We start from the raw sequence: 22,123 nt of genomic DNA on the forward strand, positions 1-22,123 counted from the left end.
CACAAACTGAAGTTAACTGCAAAACACATGTTTCTAATTATATCTGTAAAAGAGTGAGGCTACTGATTTTGGTATATTTTAAATTCAAATAAGCCATAATGTCTTATTTATTAATTATCAAAATAATGCAGTATTAATTTATAAAAAGCTCAGGAGAGATATGGAGAAAATCTTCAGTCTTAATAAAATTAGAACAAGAAAACACATCATGGGTTGAATTTTCTGGCGTAGAATTCTATGTAATAAAACCATTCACCTAAAATTATTTTAAAATCACAATCACTGACTGGTAAATACATTCTGTTTAAAGGTGAATCACAAATTGTACAACATGTCTTCCTGAAAAACTGTACCTAATCAAGTAATTAAAAATTACTGTATTTGTAAATCCAAAAGAATTTTTCAAGATTCTACCATTTCTCAGTTTTTCTATTTAAGCTCAAATTTTATTCACCAATAGTTTGAAGAAACCTGTGTTTTACCTTTTCAAGTACTGATGGAATGGTTATTTAGTAATTTCTGAAGCATTTTAATGAAATTTCCCTTCATGGAAGTCAAAAATAGATAAAATGGGGAGGGGTAAGGCAGAACTCTGATTCAGTTTAAATCCATCTGTTCATTCAAACTAGGGTCTTTTCATTCATATTAAGTGATTAGTTAGTTCTGCCTAAACCGTGCTCCAGCTGAAGAACAGAAAAATATACCATTAAATAGACTATCTGGAGACCTGGTGGAGCAGTGGCTAAGAGCAACGGCTACAAACCAAAAGGTCGGCAGTTTGACTCCACTAGGTACTTCCTGGAAACCTTATGAGGCAGTTCTGCTCTGTCCTATAGGGTTGCTATCAGTTGGATTCGACTCAACGGCAACGGGTTTCATTTTGGTTTAGGTAGGCTATTTAGTATATTGTCCATACAGCTTTATAGATAATCCTTGACCTAAATTAGAAAAACAGTATGGATATTGAAAGAAATATAATAAAATGTTTAACTTTAGTTTTAATTTTCTGTAAATCAGTAGAAACTATACAGAAACTCATTTTAAACCTAGAAAAGATATTTAGTTGGTTTAACACACAGATGCATTTTTGTACCAGAAACAAACAGAAAAATTAATAACATACAATATCCTACAGCAACTGGGCATATTCTCTTTGAAAAGTCTAGGGTGGATCTTTAAGATAACTCTTCCCTTTTCTTCTAAACAAAATAAACTTTCCATACAGGAATGATTTCTTTTCAAAAGAATCGCAAGGGTAGGAGATATAATCCAAGTTATTAGTAAATTTCACAGGGCTCCAACAAGAATTCATTTCTTGTAAGGCCTGTTGGATAATTTTTCTTTCTAAACACAACAAAAACTGAACAGACATTTAGGTGGATAACAAGTTTGATGGGTAAAATATCATGAATCTGTTCTTTTCCTTAATTTTAATTAAAAAAATAAAATAAACATCTGATGGTTAAAAAAGACTCTGAAGCATAGAAGTATACATACAAGATCAGTTAACAAAAGAAACTTTAAAAAAGATGTTAACACCATGTTATTAGAAACTGAATAAAGATAAAAACACAAAAATCAATAGAAACACATTTTCTATGGTGTAAAATTATATCATCTTGACTATCAAGTATTCTGATTTCTAAAATCACCTTTGAAAGATTTAAAGAAAACTCAAACAATTGACCATTAAATGGTTAACTAACCAGCCACAAACCAGATCCTAAACAGCAACCTGGCTACTGATCTCTACAGCTTTCATGAAAATTACAGTATCTTTATACCATGTATCGTATACTACTCAAGATAACTTAGTCCAACTTCCCACTAAAAAATTTTAGGATTAAGTTAATTTCAACAGAAATGATGCTAATACCTTAGCTTTGGCAAGAGACACATTCTCATGGTTGTTACTCTTTATGAGGAAAAATCTTGCATCCTGAAGGACATATTTGAGTTTACTGGTTTGATCTGAAAAAAAAGAAATCCAAATTGATTAGGCCACTATCACACAAAGGGGTACAGATTGTACTAACTAAAATTAGCCCTCCATAACCCAGCTAAAATTTTAAAACTCACAATCACCCATTCGACCTAGAAAGCAAAGCCACAACACGTAAAAATGCAAAGCTAAGAAAAGACACCAACACTCTGCAAGAAGGTAAATCTAATCTAGTGATGTTCCGATATATCCATATTCAAGTACGAAAATGCCTAAAAGCTTTACAGAATTCTTTTATTAGATTCCTTTAAAGATTTGTGAAAGACCATTATGCTACTTAAAAATGTATCAATCATACATTGTGTCTTCACACTGAATTCCAGGATAACTGAACTATCCTGAAATGTCTGCTGTTCTAAAAGATATGCAATTAGAAGTAGTCATGGAGCTCTCTATGTAAGACTGCATTACTTTTTCTCCCCTTAATGCAATATATCGGAACATTACTACATTAAAACCATTAATGGAAAACCAATAAGGCAAAATTATGACTTTATGCAGCATGCAATGAAAACAATTTCAAATTTAAATGATACCTTTTCGGACAGCACGAACGGAAGATGATAATTTCTCATGCTTCTTTTCTGAACCTGTATTTAGCCAAAGTACATTTGTTCAGATTGAGCTTTAATAGAGATAAGACAAAATTTCTACAGTCTTGTCACATATAATTCTCATTCAAGACAAATTATTCTTCCTGGCGCACCCACACACACAATAAAATACTTCTCAATGTGTACGAGTGTTTTGCTTTTTGGGTTGTTTGGATTTTTTTTTTTTTAATATATATATTTGAACAGTTTCCCACTCAGAAAACTAGTCACTGAATCATCATCTTCCAAGAAAAAAAAAAGTGAAAATTCCACTTAAGCAGTAACAGAACAGTATTAAAATAATAAGAAAAAGCTTAGTTTCCTCTAGAATTACTACATTGAACATGCCAAAAATCAATACTAATGGACATCAACAAGTTCACACTAAGCTAGTCTTCACACACCTTCTACAGATTGCACTTGAGTCAGTCAGATAATAAAAACAATGAGAATACCTGCATATGACTCTGATGCAGAGCTTCCACTTCTATCAAAAACAATTGGAGATATGCCTCTAGCTCTCTTCCTTTCCTTCTTTTTCTCATCTAAAAGGAATCCAAACAAGATTAAAAAAAAAAAACACACACATAGAAATTAACACAGGTACTCAAACTAGAACAGATCATTACTTGTCTGGTTTTTGTACAGCCCTTAAGTACTACTCATTGCTTATCTTCTTGACCCCTCAATTTCCTCTGAAGAATGTGTTCCATTTCACATTCTTTCTGTTCTAAAATTAAGAACATTTTGTTGTTTCTCACACCAACTTCAATCCAAAAACACATGCCTGTGACTAAAAACTCACGGACTTAATTGCTCTATACACAAACTACCAGTTGCCATCAAGTCAGTTCCAACTCAGAGACCCCGCATGTCAGAGTAGAGCTGCATTCCACAAGGTTTCAATGGCTGAAGTAGGTCACCAGGCCTTTCTTCCAAGGTGTCTCTGGGTGGACTCTGGCCTCGAACCTCCAACATTTCAATTAGCAGCCCAGAGCATTAACCACGTGAACTACCCAGAGACTCTGTATATACAGTGAAATCTGCGATGGCCAGAACTCACCAGGGCTTGTTTTCCTGGGTCGCACAAATATTCGGCCTTTGACAGGGTGCAGTCTTACCACTTTTCTACTGCTCTGTTAGTGGAAAATATTTGAGTTTTCCTTCTCTGGCACGTTTCCGCCTTACACAGGTTCTGGCTTTCACAGGTTTTACTGTATAAAGGAGATCTTGAATAAAGGATTCCAAGAAGAAAGAACTATCTGCAACGTAATTACTGTTTTTCTTTTAATAAAAATGTACTATGTCCCTTCTATGCATCAGGCACCACTGTACTCTTTTTTTTTTTTTATATAATTATACAATCATTTCCCATCACAATATGAACATTCCAAATCTCATTCTGTGTTAATTTCTATATTGGGCTTTAAAATATTGGATAAACCCCAGAACTCAAAGCTTTTCTACTGGTGAAAATATACTAAAATAAATTAGTGATTCCCTTCAGATTGCCATTGCTTTCTTTTGTCTCTTCAATGCCATTCTCTTGATCATTTCCTTCCTGGATTACTGCTCTTATTTCAAATTAAAATTTAAAATTTATCCCTAAAATTTCAATGACAATCTACGTATTTCCACAAGAAAGCTAGAAATCTTAAATAGACAGAAACGGTTTGGTTTATCCATCATGTAAGGGCCATTTCAAGCCTAATTTGGCACTTTGTGTACGGGGGGGGGTATACATCTAAAAGGGAGTGAATGATGTTCTCCTATCTCTGTTTATTACTACCGTAATTCTATCATGATATGTTCCTTTGGGAAACCCCGGTCGTGTAGTGGTTAAAGTGCTACGGCTGCTAACCAAGAGGTCAGCAGTTCAAATCTGCCAGGTGCTCCTTGGAAACTCTATTGGGCAGTTCTACTCTGTTCTATCGGGTCGCTATGAGTCGGAATCGACTTGATGGGAGTGGGTTTGGTTTGGGTTTTATGTTCCTTTATCCTTCACCTGGGAGATAAAAGGCATATGAAGAGAGAAAATACCCGTACTTACTTTTATAAAAACGATGGAAAGCCGAAAGATAACAATCAATGATCATGCTTATACAACATCCCACTATATAATAACAACTAAAACTATTTAAAAAGCTTTAAATAAATTATCTCACTTAATCTTCACAATGAGTCCATACAATAAGTAATTATTTTCATTTACAAATAAGGAAACTTCAGCTTAGAGGGATGGCTAGACAACTTGGCCAGGGTCACAAAGTTCCTGGGTTGCAGAATCTAGCTGCAAATGCAGGCCCTCTGACTTAAGAATACAAGCCTCTATTCTTACAGAGCAACTGGAAAAGATATTTGACTACTACTCTTGAAAAGGGATTCTATGTCTAAACAGTTTAACAATGGAAAACTCTAAGTACATTTTAAGTTCCTTTAAGTTTAAGCATCTTTTCCTTTTGCAATGTATTAAACTGCTTTTCCATATACGTGTAACAGAAAGCTTGCAAATGACCTCGATTTCTGTAACTTAGGCCTGTAAGGGAGGAGGAAAGCAGCATACATTGGCACAACTACAAAACCAAGCCTATTTAAAGCTAGAACCATGGGTCCATAATGATATTTAAAATAGCTGGCTATCAAGAAAAAATACCCGGCTTTCAAAAACTTTAAAATTTTCCCCTGAAGGGCAAACCACGAGATCCCAAGTGAATAGACTGAAGCCTTTTACTACAAAATGACTGGGGATCTCACCAAAATAGAGAGGAGCAGGTTTTGTCAACTCCCAAATGTTTTCCTCATACACGTTTTGTTCACTGACTACACATTTCTATTTAGTGCCTGACACACAGCAGAAACTGATTAGTTGAATCAACGAATATAACAGAACTGAAAATAAAACCTTGTTAAATTTTTTCCTTTATTTCTTTCCGGAGTTCTGACATGTTTATTTTTCTTTCTGGGATGTTATTTCATGAATTTAAGCATTTTATGAATTATCAGACTGAAGATAATACAATCTCTTGTTACTGTTTGAAGAGAATATTTTATGATTCACAATACTAAAAGAATCACCAAGGTAATGCAGGAAAAATAACCGGAGTAGAAGATTCTACCCAACTGTTTAATGTTAAACCTAGTATTAAAAAAAAAAGAGAAAACACCATTATAATTTTTTTGTGTAAGTAAATCCCACTGCTCCTAAGTTTCTCTATCCGCTCCCTCTCCCCACTATTACTCTCATGTCAAAGGAACAATACAATGCTTTATCAAACACTAAACTGTACCACTTTTGTAAGGAAGTTTCTAAACATTCTGAGGTAAAATAAAATGGTGTCTAGAAAATTCATGGCACAAAACTAAACTGTGACCCCCTGTACTTAAAAACTGACATCTCCTAAGCAAGGAGTTCCAAATCCAATCCATTTTTCTTTCATGCATTATAAAAAGAACTACTTCAAAGAAAAATTAATAATTTCCTGTATACTAAATAGAGAGTATCTAAAGCATACTTCACATAAACCCTTAGTAGGAAAAGAAGGGTTCCAGGCATTTTACTTAAAACAATAAACTTCTATTAACAAAGTTTTAATACCTTTTTTTTTTAACTATAGGCTACCTTTCAATTTAAAATGTCTTCTCCACAAAAATAAAGTACTATCAACTCCCTTTCTATAGTATCAGCATCATCTGGGATGCTTGTGAAAAGTGCAGATTATCTTGGGCTCTCCTCATTTAGATAAGTCTCCCCCTTTTTTAACTTAGATAAGCCAAATATTCAAGTCTGAGAAACACTGTTCCTAACAGAGATACTAAAGATTCCTACAACAAAATGTTCCCTACCCCAGTGGGTAGTTTCACACATTCTCCACAATAAATCAACACTCATTCATTTTACCAATGCCATTTTTGGTCCCTATCCACCATTATAAATTATTAAAAAAAAAAAATTCCATCCATTTGCAAAAAGCATGATGAGAAAATATAATTAAAGATTCCCCAAGTTTCTACACCAAGCCCAACTATTCATCCATTCAGTTTAACTCTTAAACCGTCTTTAAAAATCTATCAAATACTCCTGAAGTCCTACCTTTCAGACCAAGATTAGACAGGCCTATAAAACAAACAATAACACAAGTGAGGGATGTGTTTCTTGGTTCAATCACATATAAGAGACCAAATGGGCAACACCTGCTGAAAAACAAAGACAAAAAAGCAGGAAGGGACAGGAAAACTGGATGAACGGATGGAGAGAACCCAGAGTGGAAAGGGAAAGGGGGAGAGTTCTGACACACTGTAGGGATTGCAACCAATGTCACAAAACAATTTGTGTATAAAGTTTTGAATGATAAACTAATTTGCGCTGTAAACTTTCATCTAAAACACAATAAAATTAACGAAAAAAAAAAAACTATCAAAGCTCCCAAACCAGGAACTCTATAGAGGAAAAGCTTCAGTTGCCAATAACTAGAACACAGCTGGCCACTTACTTTATATCAAAAACATGATTTGCTAACAATACACTGTTAAATGATAAAACTTTATAATAAAACTAAGTATCCCATACATCAAAAGAATATGATTTTCTTGTATTCCAATATATAGTACATTCTGCTTATGGGGCAAATCTGGTAGCCTAAGACAGCCATACCAGTATAATCTCAGGGGTCTTTAAGTACCCTAATCCCTCTTTGCTTATACCCTGTGAATTTCCCCCAAGAGGGACCCTCAGTTTAGTGACTACAACTTCCTGCTATTTCTATGCTTTCACCTCATGGATCAAATAGGGATAAAGTGGTAGGACATGTGGTATTGAAGAAATGACCCAAGATGATTCTTACCCAATCTCTCCACAAGAATTTTACATTCTTCTTTTCCATTCTGTATCTTTACACCCCAGCCCTCTGTAGACCCTGTCTCGGGTCAACCCAAAAACAAAGAATTAAAAGTATGTGCTCTCAAGAGAGAAAGAAAGAAAGAAATGTGTTTTGATTTTATCCTCACATGATGGAAACCTAGAGGCATTTTACTACGGAAACACAGTAATATAGTGGGCAGGTTCCACCTGAATACACTTCAAGTACATCAGTATTAAAACAAGCATTTGTCAACTGGTATGAAACTCTTTTATGAAACTCTAAGACCTTAAAACATTACAACCTGAAATAGATTTCCTTATAGGGAAACAAAGTATTAGACTTGTATTCATTTACAACACACTCCGTAGCTGGGAAATGTCTTTACTAAGGTATGTAAACTTTACTTAAAATTACTCAAATGTATTTATAACACCCAACAACAAATAACTACAGAAGATTACAGAACAATCACATTAACATCCTCCAATTTCCTCAAAAAGTTTGTAACTTAATTTAAGCATTCTCAAGAATAAAATCAATTAAAAAAAAAAAAAAAAAGACAATTTTTTACATACAAAAAGTAGTACCTGATCCCTCTGTGCCTGAACCAGATCTGACAGATCCATCTGTGAAGGAAACAGACTCAGAATCTGAGTCGCTAGCCTCACTTCGAGTGTCATAATCATTGCCCTCCTCCTTCTGGTCTCTCTCATCCTGTTCATACTCTTCTTCTTCTTCCTCCTCCTCCTCCTCTTCCTCCTCCTCCTCTCCATCTTCATCCACCTCTTCATCTTCCTCCGCATCTTCTTCTACCTCTTCATCGTCCTCCACATCTTCTTCCACTCCTTCCTCTTCATTCTCAGTGTTGTTCCCCTGCTCATCAGAAGAACCACTGCTGCCAGTCTCATGGTCGGAACCATACTCTTCAGAGTTCACTTCTTCCTTAGAAGACTGGCTGGATCTGCTTGCGCGTCTATCCACATCAAGCCCGATTCTCTGATGTTTAAAGAAAAAGGGAATCAACAGTCATATTTAACAGACAAGGTCAGGGTGAATAAATAGCTCTAAAACGAATTGCTTTCTGTTTTATATCTGCAATATTTACTACCTCAGAATCATCTGGTGTTGGGGATTTGGCCCTCCTTTCAGGATCCCTTTTCCGGAGACAAGTCTTCTCAGGTTGACTCTTATAAGGTTCTCTGGAGGCACTGCTTGACAAACGGATCTTCCGATCAGCATCCAGACGCTTGTTTCTTTCAGATCTTTGATATTCCTCATTTTTATACTCTGTGATAGGCTTTCCTTTTGTACTAACTATTCTTTTGTTACTGCTAATAGATGAGCTCAGTGGCTTTGAAATCAACTGTCTTGAATGAACAGAAGGCTTTTGTCGTTTGGTGTCAGTAGATTCCATTCGGTCACTTTTTCTTTTTGATCCTTAAAGATATGATTTAAAAAGACATAAAACTGTTTGTAGTATTCTATTTATCTCACAAAAAGATCAACAGATGATATATATCAGGGAGAAAAAAGTTTCATTTCTTTAAAATGTCTTTTGAAACACTTGTATTCCAAAGTTAATCTAAAAGAAAACATAGCTTTCAAATATACGGGATAAACTCATGTATTTGAGAAGTTTCATATGGAAAAGTATACAACAGTTTGTTATACTGACTGTCCTTTTGGTGTCAACTGCCTCAAGGAACAAATACAAAAGCTAGTCATTTTCTTCAGAAATTCTCTTTTATTTAACTACCATTACTTTAGCAAAATAATAGTAACTTTATATACCCTTTTTCTCGTTTTTATCTTGTTCACTTTCTGGGTTATACAGTTCATCATCCTGTTCTGGTACTTCAGTCAAAATATCATCAAGAACATTAAGCTCTCCATCTGAAAACAAAAAAATTAATAGGGAGAAATCAGTATTATTAAGCGTTTATTTTTGAGTACGTAGTGTGTTGAGGCCATGGAAGTATGAGAGCATTAACACTCAAGGAGCTTATATTTCAGATTAAGACCCAACACTCATAAAACAATGCAAAAGAAGTCAGCACAGAGCTCTGGTCTACAAAGTCAGGAATATGTACCCCACGGGGTTATCAAGGCTGTGTACTCCCCACAAAATACTTACTGATTACCAAGGGAAATACTTTATCAACTTTCCAGTGGCAAAATCTGACAGACATCGGTTTACATAATTAAACTTAATATCATCAGTAATGGGAAAAATCAGTATCACAAGCCTCGTGGTGACACCCTGAGAATAAAAATGCTTGTGTGGTACCACTGAGGAAAACTCAAAATTTCAACGCAATCATGAGGAAATATCAGATAAACTCAAATGAAGCAGTATTCCAAAAATAACTAACCTGTATGTTGCAAGAATGTCAAATTTCCAAGGAAATACAAAAAACTAAAGGAAATATTCCAGGTTAAAGGATATAAAAAGACATGCAAGTGAATATAGGAGAGGATCTAGGATAACTGGGAAAATTGGTGAGATCTGAACAAATTATAGTATGCAGCAACATTAATTTCCAAATTTTGATAGTACTGTGGTTAAGGAAATCAAAGTCCTTGTTTTTTAGGACACAAATACTCAAGTATTTAGGGGTAAAGGGGCATCATGTTTGCAACTGTCAAACGGTTCAGGGGGAAAAGGTGTGTATGTATTTGCGTGCATGTGTGTGCACACGTATGCACATACATATATTGAGAAACACAAATGTGATAAAATGTTAATATTTGGGGAATATGATGGAAAGGTAAGAGGAAATTCTTTGTACTATTGTACCTTTTCTGTGTATCTGAAAGTATGTCAATATAAAAAAGTTAAAAAGAAAAAAATTATTGATGTGATACACAACCACAACAGTTTGCAGGTCACTGGTATGGACTACAGAAGTATAACTTACTTCTGAGAAGAGAACTGACTATACTGACATATTCGATGATCATGAAAACTGTGAACTCAGCTTTGTCCCCCAACCCTCACCCTCTGCCACATCCAACACTGCAAAATAAATCTTTGAAATATATGCAAATAATTACCACTTTAAACTGATTTTTTGGCAATGCACTAAAGCTAAATGGTAAATGTTTTGAACACTAAGTATTCTGGCATCAAAAGTATCTTTCAACTTTAAGGTATGGCAAGGGAAAAGTGCAAAGTCATGAAAACTGATGAGACAGCAAAACTATGGTTATGGCAAAACATTCTTAAAAGGTAATATGAACTAGCAGACTAATTTCAAAGTAGTGCACCAGAAAGCTCTGTACCTCCAACATTACAAAATTTTTAATTTGCTAAAATATTGAAAGTCAGCCATAACATACTCTTTTGATGGTCTACATATTAATACTATAAATAATCCATGACATCAATAAACTGTGGTCTGATCACGATCATATAAATCAGAGGTAGGCAAACTAAGCCCTGTAGGCCAAATTCCACTGATGACTTTTTTTTTTGGTATGGCCTATAAGAATTTTATATTTGTAAGAGTTGTTTAAAAAAAAAAAAAAAGAATGACAGAGAACTTGTGTGGTCCACAAAGCCCTTTACAAAAAAAGTTTGCCAACGCCTCATAAACTATCACATTTTAAGTTACTTTCCTACATCACTGAAACTACATACATATTTACTAAAATATGACGATACAGGGAAAAGAGATTTGCTTTAGGAGGTGAGGAATCCAGGTCACCACCAAGTAGCTAGGTATCTTTGGGAAAGTCTGAGTCTTTCTGAGCTCTGGTTTCATCACCTCTGATATTTAGAATACAAAAATCAGTGGGGTTTGGGAAGGGAAAAGAAGTGATTTGAATCTCCTGATGAGTTTTTCAACCTACAAGCCTTTCCTAACATCATCAGATTCTAATAAACCCTCCCCAACCCTTTTGTGAATGGCTAGGCTACATGATACACAAAATCTGGTTCAGAACACAAAACAAAATCCTTTCTTCAATAAAACAAGCACACGTTCCAATAGCTACTGTTGCATAATACACCACCCCATGGTGCTGGAGTGCAACTAGGGTCTCTCATGTGTTTGCAATCACATGGTGGCTTGGGCTGGAATCATCTGAAGGCTTGCTTATCCACATGTCTGGGGGATGCCTGAGTGGAGAAGACTCAAAACAGCTGAGGTTTTTGGGCATTTTCTCTCAAACTCCCTCTCTACGGTCACTCTCCACCATGGCAGCTTTATGGCAGTCAGGCCTCTCTTACGTGGTGGTTCGGGGCTCTAAAGGATTATGACCCAAGAGAAAAACAGGTCAGGGGAAAGCCCTGCTAACACTACTATCAAGACTACCGCCAACACTAAACCATGGCACTTTATTCACACAGTCAATCACAAAAACCCACCCAGGTTCAGGAGCAAGAGACAAAGACTCCCTCTATTGATGAGAGAGGTATCAAGTACTTGGTGGATGTACTCAGGATTTTAGTTATAAATGTAGGGCATATTCTTTAAAAGCTGGTTTTAAAAGGTCAGTGTGAAAGCTTACACTATTGAGTTGCAAGGCCAACTTAAGCTGCTGCTTCTCACCAATTCCTTCATGGCTAGGAAAAGTATATTTTGTGTATTTTAACTCATTTTTCCAACTTAGGATGAATTAGTTGTAAAGAAAGGAAACATTTTAATACTCTCTGAAGCCACTGCTGTTAAAGACTAATCATCACTGGCACGTGATTTTGCAAAGAAAGAATTATCTCGTTAAGGGATGAAGTAATACCCACTAGTTCACTAGGGTGACTTTCTTCGAACTGCCTTAATAGTTTTAAATCACTTTTTCTTTGCACTGAAATACAATATTGATAGTCTGTATGAATAGAGATTTGTATACAATTACTTCATAGTGCTTTTACAGCAGCACCCTAAGAAAATTAACAGTAAAATGAACAAAGTTCAGTGAAGGTCAGGTTAAGAAAAGTTTCATGAACATACAACTCATGTACTACAAGAATAATCCTAAGGCATTATTTCTGTAGAATACAGCACTTCACATTAAAACATCTTTTTTTTGTAAGTCTATACAGAGAACTATACACAGACATTTTAAGACCTCTACACTTTTGTGTTCCAAAATTAAGATACCACAATGAGATAAATTTTTCAATGTGTCGGGGCAATGAATTAGCTCAAATGAAACATAAAATGCTTCACTAAAAGGTTATTTCCAATTAGAGCTACAACATATATCCACCCAAAAGTTGCACACTAGCAGCATGTAGGCTGGTTGAATCCAGCCCTCAGATGTGCTATTTTTGAAAACTCCAAGGATTTAAAGTAAAAATCTAGACCCTAAACTTCAGAGTTTTTTTTTGTTGTTTGCCTGGCTTTTCTTTTTTTTTTTTTTAAAAGAAATCTTTGATAATTATGGGCCCATATACCCCACACTCAAACCCACAATCATCGAGAGTATATCTGCCCCATAGGGTTTCCAAGGCTGCAATATTTACAGAAGCAGACTCAAACATCTTTCTCACAAGGAGTGGTTGGTGTGTTCGAACCGCCAACCTTTCAGTTAGCAGCCAACTGCTTTAACCATGGCACCACCAGGGCTCCTTTATGAGCCCATATTCTTGCCTAAAAACAACTAGCTGGAGCAGTCTTGATCCTCTACAAAGACAAAGAGAGTACCCTATGCCCAGGTTTTGCATGACAATCTGGGTTTACAGCTGGTGACTGAAATCAGTGTTCTTTACTAATAGTGCCTAGACAGAGACCATGCTTTTTTTTTTTTTTAATACTTACCTTTTGTATTAAACAAGTACTTTACCTACCTGACCCTGCACACAACCTCTGAATAACACCAATAGTAAATAACTAAAAGGCTCATTTCAGTAAACACTGATGCACAGAAACACTACAACAAACTCCACTTTTCGTATGTAGGACACTTTGTGAGTTAAAAATTGAACTCTGAAGGGGACATTGTTGTTGTTAGGTGATGTCCACTCAGTTCCGACTCAAAGCAACCCTATAGGACAGAGTAGAACTGACCCACAGGGTTTCCAAGGAGCGCCTAGAGGATTTGAACTGCCAACCTTTTGGTTAGCAGCCAAACTCTTAACCACTATGCCACCAGTGCTCCATCTAAGGGGAATAATCCTACTCAATTTTAATGGATTATTACCTTGACAGAATGCAAGCACAGCGTTGTCAGATCTTCCAAATTTTCAAGAAGAATCCCAAATCCAGATTTTTATTTGGAATTTCTAACTTCTAAATATCACCCTAACTAAAAAATAAAAGACAAAAAGCAGGCAGCCTGTGGAAGTCCAACGACCTGTGAATGCTCTGATTCATATTATTTTATGCATATGCACTGCATTAGTACCACAAGCACAATCTTAGCTATCTGAAATTGTTAGCAAACTGAGTTTTCAGATAAAGGTATAGATTCCCAGAGATACAGGAAGTCAAACAACTAAAAAAAAAGGAGCACTGTTTTTACAGCCTGCTCAAAAACTCTAAAATATTAGAAGTAACGGGGCTAGTTTTTCATTGTTTGTTCAGGATTTTTGTTTTAGATAAACATGGGAACTTAAAAATCCAAATGGCTTTCAAAGTAGTTTAACCTAGGAAGGTTATGTACATAACAAGAGTTCCAAATTGAATTTGAAGCCCACAGAACTTAAGCGACTTGATTAAAATCTCAGAACTCTGAATTCAGTACTTCTTCCACTATACCATAATTATACCCCTGAAGTTCCAGGCCCAGGAAGGCCGCAAACTCCAGGAATTATCAGTACTGTATAAAAAATTAACCTTTATAAGGGACACAGTCCATTTTCTTACTTCAGGAGCTTCTAGGTCCAAAAATACAAAGTGCTGCTACTTATTTCAGAGGCCAGGATCAGACTAAGGCCTCTTATATTTAAATTAAAAGAACTGGGAGGTTAAATATACCAGATTTTGTTTTCCAACACAAGACATCAAAAGTACACTGTATCTTTTTAATTCATTCAATATAGTTTCAGTGGAACGTGGCAATACAGCAAAATTTCCTGGAACCTCTCTTCTCTGTTATCTTGCAAAGCACTCAGTTATTTTTTTGTCATTCAAAATTGTCTTCCCTCTAAAGCTCAGAGACCTCGATTTCCTATCCCATCCAAACCTCCTGTCTTCCAAAAAACAGTTGAGGTCTAAGAACAGCATGTTTAATTTTCCACCCTACTGCTATTACAAACATAAAATTTCCCTTTTATAAAAAAGATGATAAAACAAACATGGTGGAATCTCAATTACAAACTTAGATACTCCATGCTTTAGAGAGCACTAACTAAAGTGGACCAGGAAAGTCAACTTTATCCCAAGAGCTTACTATAGTGAGGGCTACAGTATGTATACATACTCGTGTGTCTGTACGTACAAAACTTAAAGGGAAACTATTGGCTTTGGATATCACACAGAAAATGTCACATAATAATTAGTCAGTTATTGTTGGTTTTGACTCATAATGACCCTATGTACAACAGAGCAAAACACGGCCCGGTCCTGCACCATTCTCACAATCATTGCTATGCCTGAACCCACTGTTGTAGCCACCGTGTCAATTCATCTCCACTGAGGGTCAGTTATTAATAAAGTCCAATAATGAAGTAAATAATGCTTATTCAAAGCATTAAGATACAACTTCTACACACCAGGAACTTGGTGAAGAAGACAACACACTCCTGGCCCTCACCGAGCTTCCAGTCTGGTCGTTTGGAAAATATGTTACTTCTGAAAGTAGTAACTCTCTAGACATTATTTTGAGTAGATTAAACTTTTATTAACTTCTTCACAGAAAACTTGATAAGGGTTTAGAAATAAAATTGTTTATTTATTACACAGCTAATATTCAAAGTCCTATAACCCAAGAATCTATTACCTAAAGTCTTTGAACTGTTTCGTTATCAATATAATAGCAAATTCCTGCAACTTAAAATCATCTACCTATCAAGAGCTTACATTATTTACGGAACCACTTAGAAGGGATCTAATGGTTTGTGACATGTCTAAGATCCTTAGAGTTTTTCTTTATAATCTCTTAATATTTCATAAAAAATAACTAACGACAATGACGTACTTAGATTCCCACTATTTCTCACTCAAGTATAAGAGACAGAGGAGTCAAGTATTGATTCCAATTCTGATTTTGATTCTTTGGTGTGTGGCAATGATCAAGTAAATGAGAACTCTCTACTGAGCTTCCTTATTTGTAAAGTAGGTTATTCCAGAACTCTTCCCATTTCAAATTTAAATAAACAATCCTGGCAGAAGTTGGGCAACTGACTAACTTACTAATATGTGATATCACTACCTTCCAGCAATAGTTATTAAGTTTGCATATTTGGACTGCAATTTCATCGCTAAACCCATTTCTGAAATCAAAGATTTTTAAAACACCATCTGCCTTCCCTCCTCAGTGTGCATTACTGTACCTATTAACAGTTTATAAGTCTGTCCACCTTAACAGACAAAGAATGCTTGATGAGTACTGAGTTTTACTCATCTCGTATTTGGTTTATCTTACCCTACCACAACCACTGCCCACTCCCATTTACACCCATAAATTGTATTCAGCTCATAAATCGTATTCTCACACATTAAATGTTGACTGAATTCTTACTGACTAAAATCACCTACTTTAATAATGGATTCTTCTAGTAATTGAAAACAGTCTCCATCACTTACCATGCAATCTTATTTTCACATTTCTTCTTGGTTTTTAAATTTCACCAACAAAGGGAGTGTGAATTTTTAAAAGATTTAGCTTAAAATAAAGTGCCACAACCTAATCAATGGAGTATTTTAAGACAGGGGCAATATTTTAATCATATTTCCACCAACTCCACTACCCAAGCGGCCAGCAGTACCAGCAGTCATTCAATGAGTATCAGTTAAATGAATGAATAAGTCTAGCACAGAGAACTGCAAAACAATAATCTCCAAGAGCAACTTTTGGATTTCATGGAATACAGCAAAATAAAATAACAAAGAACCTAAATAAATTGAAGACAGACACAAAGTATCAGGGTTGCCAACTTTTACCTTACTAGAAAGATTGATAAGAAATTAAATACCATCTACATATATCTACAATTCATAGAATGGCACTGACACTTCACTTCTAATGAGGATCAACTCTCTGCTTTACTTTTCTCTTTTCAATCTCCAATCTAAGATATTTGTTATATGAATTTACATCTATCATCTTTCCTAGTATAACATAAAGAGAGAACACTGGAAAGATACTGTGGACAAGTTTATAAAATCTGCTAAAGGAATTTAGTCTTTGATTGAAGAATCGGATTTGAGAACAAGACAAACAATAAATCAGTGTTCTGTAAAGATAACTCTGCAGCAGTGGACAAGGCATGTGCTAGGGATGAGCAAAATAAGTCAGGAAGCCAAGCAGAGACATTTGTAGTTATCCAGGCATGGAGAGATTCAAGACTGAGCAAGGGTGCCAAAACAGAAAGATACAGGGCAGAAACTATGATTTTATGAACTGTTATATGTGGGCACTGCTCATTAACTCATTTAATCCCATGACTACCTGCCCTAATATCCCCATTTTATAGGCAAAAAAAATTATGGCTCACAAAAACTAGGTAATTTGCTCTAGGTTCCAACTAGGACTTGAATCAAGATTTGCCTGACTCCAACATCCTTATTCTTTTGATCACGAACTATTCATATTTTAAAATAACGGAATCTCTAAAGAGCCATGTGAAAGGAAAGAGCCTTACAGGAGATTTCATATATACAGAAAAGAGAAGTATTACTGTCATTTTATCCTATCTAGCAAAAATATACAAAATGTTATTATGCATACACTGTAGGGGGACACTTGGAAAGATGATCTGATTTGGTCTGGAGAGTAAGTCAGTTTTTGTTTTTGATATGTATTTGAAGGAAGGCAAACACACTATAGTCAAAGGCAAAAAAAAAAAAAACACCCAGATTCAAGGAGTGAGATTATTTACTGCACAAGGAAAACAGGGGCAGAGAAACAAAGACAGCATTCAGATAAGTAAATAAACTATCTTTGACAACTCAGAGACTGCACTTTAGGAACCATTTACTGTTACATGATCACTGAAGCACGAAGACTTTCCTAATGTAGGAACAAGAAAAATCAAAGTGGATCACAGGCCTAATACAACTGACTCTGAAGTCAATTTTTAAAAGCCCCCACACCAAATAATTAGCCACACAATAGACACAGACCACCACCTGTACCACATTTTCATCAATTATAACCTTTCCAAGACTATCATAGTAATCTTAAAAGTTGAAAAAGACCTTAAGGTTACCAACTAATCCAGACCCGTCTCCAAACAGGTATTGATTCAGGATCTACATTAACACTTTCAGGGTCTGGGAGCTCGGTATATCAAAAAAAATTCCATTCTGGCAGTATCAGTTCTTCCTATATTTCACTGAAATTTTATTCCCCGAATTCTCCATAACTTCCACCCATTTGTTCCTAACTGTGCCCTCTCAGAGCTACGCACAATGTGTTTCTATCAAAGTAATGTCCAGGATTTCCTGACCAGCCCTAATCCTAATTATCTTTTTTAAAAAACCCTATTTCCCAAAATAAGCGCTCGAAGAACAGAACGTGCAGTTCATGCCACTCTGCTTATTTAACAGAACACCCAAAAGTTAGTTGTAGATACTTCTCAGGATTAATAATCCACTTGTACGACTTCTTATACGTGCTCATTTACTAAACTACCGGTTTTGATCATAGCATAAGGGATTTTCGAAATTCAGCCTAACAGAAAGCGTTGTTCTGAATCTACGCATTATATCCGCATAATCCTACCAGGAAATAAACCTAGAGGCCTGCAACTTCTAATAGGCCAGCTAAATCTCCTTCAGCCCCTCCCAGGACAGCTAAATAGAAAATGAAGAGGGGAATCTGGATCAAAGAAAACCCCTAGGCGGGATGGGAAGTTAGGCCACACGAAGACCGAGGACGAAAGGTTAGCCCAGTATCTGGGTGCGGCGACTGGTTCCGCGCGAGGCAGGTTAACCTCCCCAACCCCCACCTCCGCCCCGCAACGACCAAGGCCCCATCTTCCCACTCCCGAGTCCCGCCTCCGCCCGTCACCTTTCTCCTCACTAACCTTTCTCCTCCCGGCTGTCGGCCGCCATTGCTCCCCTCCTGTTTCCGCTGCTGCTGCCGCCGCCACCGCCGCTTCGACGCGACTCGCGCGGGCGCCGCAGCCGCGGCAACAGTAGCACGGGCCCGTCCGTCAGTCCGTCCGCCGGGCCGCGCGCTTCGCACCTTGGCCTCTCCCACTCACCCTTCTCGACTCACCCTTTTTCTCCCCTTTCCCCCTTTCTCCTCTCACGCCAGGCTCCTGCGGCCTAGACCCAGCCTTCCCGATAGGGCTTGGGGACGGGAGGGGGAAAAGAGGAGGGAAAGGAAACAGATGGCGACGGCGGGCGGCGCTAAAATGGAGCCTGCTTCCTGCGTGAAACAATCCCGCTCCCGAAATGCCCTTCGCTGTTTACGCTTCGTTCCTGTCTGAGAACGTCACAGTGCGGAGAGGGGCGGAGCGGCGAGACGGGGAAGGGAAGTAGCGGGACGTCACCACGTCGCCCCGCCCCCCGCAGCCCCGTCGTCTTCTTAAAGAGTTTTATTGCGGGGGCTTAGGTTAGCCAGGTTGAGGGCCGTGTTCATTGCTCAGTTGCGTAGTTTCTCAACCGAAACGCATAGTGGAGGCTGTGGCGCTGTAACGTGTCCGTTTTGTCGTCCCAAATCGTCCCGCAGTACTCCCAATTTAGTGCTGGAAATCAGAATCCTGTTTAGAACAAGTCCAGGCTGGCTCCTCTGAAGCCACCACTTTTTCTGTGTATGAGATGTTTTTCTTAAGGCCCCCAGGTTTACCCAAAGGCATCGCAGGGAATGCAGCTCTCTTGCCAAAAAATCATAGTTTTTGTTTGTTTTTAAATTGGGGGAAGAAATTATACTGTATTTTAATATAACTTTGTTAATGCACATAACAAATTTGTATTAATCATTTACGCTCTGAGGTACACAGTTGATTAAACAGACCATTGAGGAATTGAAACTACAAAAGTGGCTGAAAATTACATAGCTACATAATGTAGTAAAATCTATGAAAGAAATTATGAGTTCAAAGGAGTGAAAATATAATTTGGCTTCACTGCAAAGTAAGTTCACAAGGTAAAGAAAATTTGAAAAAGAGGTAACATTATGATATAATGACTAATACCATGTTCAGAGTCCTTGGGTGTTGAACACAGTTAAGTACTCAACTACTAAGTAAAAGATTGGTGGTTCAAACCCACCCAGAGGTACCCTGGAAGAAAGGCCTGGCTATCTACTTCCAGAAGGTCACAGCTTTGAAAACCCTGTGGACAGGGGTTCTGATCTGATACACATGGAGTCACCGTGAGTCGGAATCATCTAGACTAACTGCTTCCAAAAACCACTGGTTCAGCTTGGTTTAGTTTCACGTTCACAAAAGGACAAGCAGTCCACAGTTTGTTATTACTTGATGCCCAATATAAAGAATTATGACCAATCTAAGGGAACAGTGGTGGTTCAGTGGTAGAATTCTTGCCTTCCAGGCAGGAGACAGGTTTGATTCCTGGCCAATGCACCTCACGTGCAGACATCACCTGCCTGTCAATAGAGGCTTGTGTGTCGACATGATACGGAACAGGTTTCAGAGGAGCTTCCAGACTAAGATGGACAAGGAAGAAAGGCATGCTGATCTGCTTCCAAATATCAGCCAATGGATTACAATGATCTGATCCTGTTCTGCACTAGGTTACCATGAGTTGGGGGCCGACCCAATGGTAGCTAACAACAATCTTTCGTATCCTTGTAAATGAGAATTGAAAACTTATTCTCAAAGAGTTACTGTAATGTTTTCCAAGGATTAGAAAAATTCAATTAAGTGTTCAATGTTGTTATTGTTAGATACCGTCCAGTTGGTTCTGACTCAGTGACCTTTTGTACAACTGAACGAAACACTGCCAGCTCTTGTGCCATCCTCACAATCTTTGCTATGCTTGAGTTCATTGTTGCAGCCACTGTGTCCATCTATCTCCTTGAGGGTCTTCCTCTTTTTCGCTGACCCTCTACTTTACCAAGCATGATGTCCTTCTCCAGGGATTGGTCCCTCCTGATAATGTGTCCAAAGTACATGCCTGAGATGAAGTCTTAATCATTGTCAACTTCAAGGAGTGCTCTGGCTGTATTTCTTCCAAGACAGACTTGTTCATTCTGGCAGTACATGGTATATTCAATATTCATTGCCAATACTGTAATTCAAAGACATTAATTCTTCTTCAGTCTTCCTTATTCATAGTGCAGCTTTCACATGCATATGAGGCAAATGAAAATATCATGGCTTTTTTTTGGGGTCAGGCGCACCTTAACCCTCAGGACAACATCTTTGCTTTTCAACACTTTAAAGAGGGCAAATTTGCCCAATGCAATCGTAGTTTGATTTCTTGACTTCTTCTATGGTTGTTGATTGTGGATCCAAGTAAAATAATATCCTTGGCAGCTTCAATCTTTTCTTCGTTTATCATGATGCTGCTTATTGATTCAGTTGTGGGATTTTTGTTTTCTTTAAGTTTGGGTGTAATCCATACTGACCTTTGATCTTCATCACTAAATACTTCAAGTCCTCTTCGCTTTCTGCAGCTAGGTTGTGTCATCTGCATATCAGAGGTGTTGAATCTTCCTCCAATCCTCAAACAAATAGTGCTGGAACAATTAGATATCCACTGGAAATAAATGACCATGAACTCTACCTAACACCATATGCAAAAATTAATTCAAAATGGATCATAAACCTAAATATAAAAGAACAACTATAAAGCTTCTACAACAAAAGATGAGAGAAAATCTTCAACACTTTAAAGTAGGCGAAGATTTCTTATATAAGATGTAAAAATCATTAACCATAAAATAAATTGATAAAATTGGATTTCATTAAAGTTAAAAGCATTATCTCAATCAATCAATCAAATAATAAGGGAAGTCACTGACTGGGAAAACATATTCACAAAACATTTGTCTGACAAAGGATTTCTAGAATATAAATAAAGGTCCTGCACCTCAATATTAAGAAAACAAACATTCCATTTTAAAAGAAATAGCCAAAATAGTTAAACAGGTATTTTAACCACAGAAGATACGTAAATAGGCAATTACCATGTGACAACAATGCTCAACATCATCAGGAATTTAAACCACAATGAAGTGATTAAAGAAGATTAGAAATACCAAATGTTGGCAAGAATATGGAGCAATTGGAATGCTCATCTATTGCTGGTGGGAATGTAAAATTGTACGACCACTTTGGAAAATTGTTTGGCAGCTACGTATGAAGCTAACATACACTTGTCATGTTGTTGTTGTTAGGTGTCATTGAATCATTTCTGATTCATAGCAACCCTATCAAGAACAGGATGAAATACCGCCCGTCCTGCGCTATCCTCACAATCGTTGCTGTGCTTGGCCTTTGCCGTGGTAACTCTTAGGAAGTAAACTCTCTTAATTCATAGCTAGCCCCTGCATCCCTTCAGAGTTACACAGGAATTTCTAGACCTCTTCCACACAATGGAAAACCAAGGGACACTCTCTTAGGCTCTATCGGCCTAAACATGTTGTTG

General features: G+C 37.0%; 1 protein-coding gene across 4 annotated transcripts in view; it reads right to left on the minus strand.

Annotated features, from left to right (window-relative positions):
• YTHDC1 (YTH N6-methyladenosine RNA binding protein C1) overlaps positions 1-18,970 on the minus strand; it is a 42,072-nt gene extending 23,102 nt beyond the window's left edge. For 2 of the 4 annotated variants that reach the window (XM_003415905.4, XM_010595709.3), the window contains exons 1-7: positions 18,589-18,970; positions 9,246-9,347; positions 8,563-8,891; positions 8,042-8,450; positions 3,051-3,140; positions 2,539-2,592; positions 1,877-1,971 (exon numbers count right to left, since the gene is read on the minus strand). In XM_003415905.4, the coding sequence (XP_003415953.1) occupies positions 1,877-1,971; positions 2,539-2,592; positions 3,051-3,140; positions 8,042-8,450; positions 8,563-8,891; positions 9,246-9,347; positions 18,589-18,616 (1,107 nt within the window). In that variant the 5' untranslated portion in view covers positions 18,617-18,970. The remainder of the gene's footprint in view (positions 1-1,876; positions 1,972-2,538; positions 2,593-3,050; positions 3,141-8,041; positions 8,451-8,562; positions 8,892-9,245; positions 9,348-18,588) is intronic. The other 2 variants (XM_003415906.4, XM_010595710.3) reach the window with 1 other exon arrangement.
• Between the last annotated feature and the right edge of the window lie 3,153 nt (positions 18,971-22,123).

The sequence above is a fragment of the Loxodonta africana genome, chromosome 5, assembly GCF_030014295.1.
Source record: "Loxodonta africana isolate mLoxAfr1 chromosome 5, mLoxAfr1.hap2, whole genome shotgun sequence".
Taxonomy (NCBI): Eukaryota; Metazoa; Chordata; class Mammalia; order Proboscidea; family Elephantidae; genus Loxodonta; species Loxodonta africana.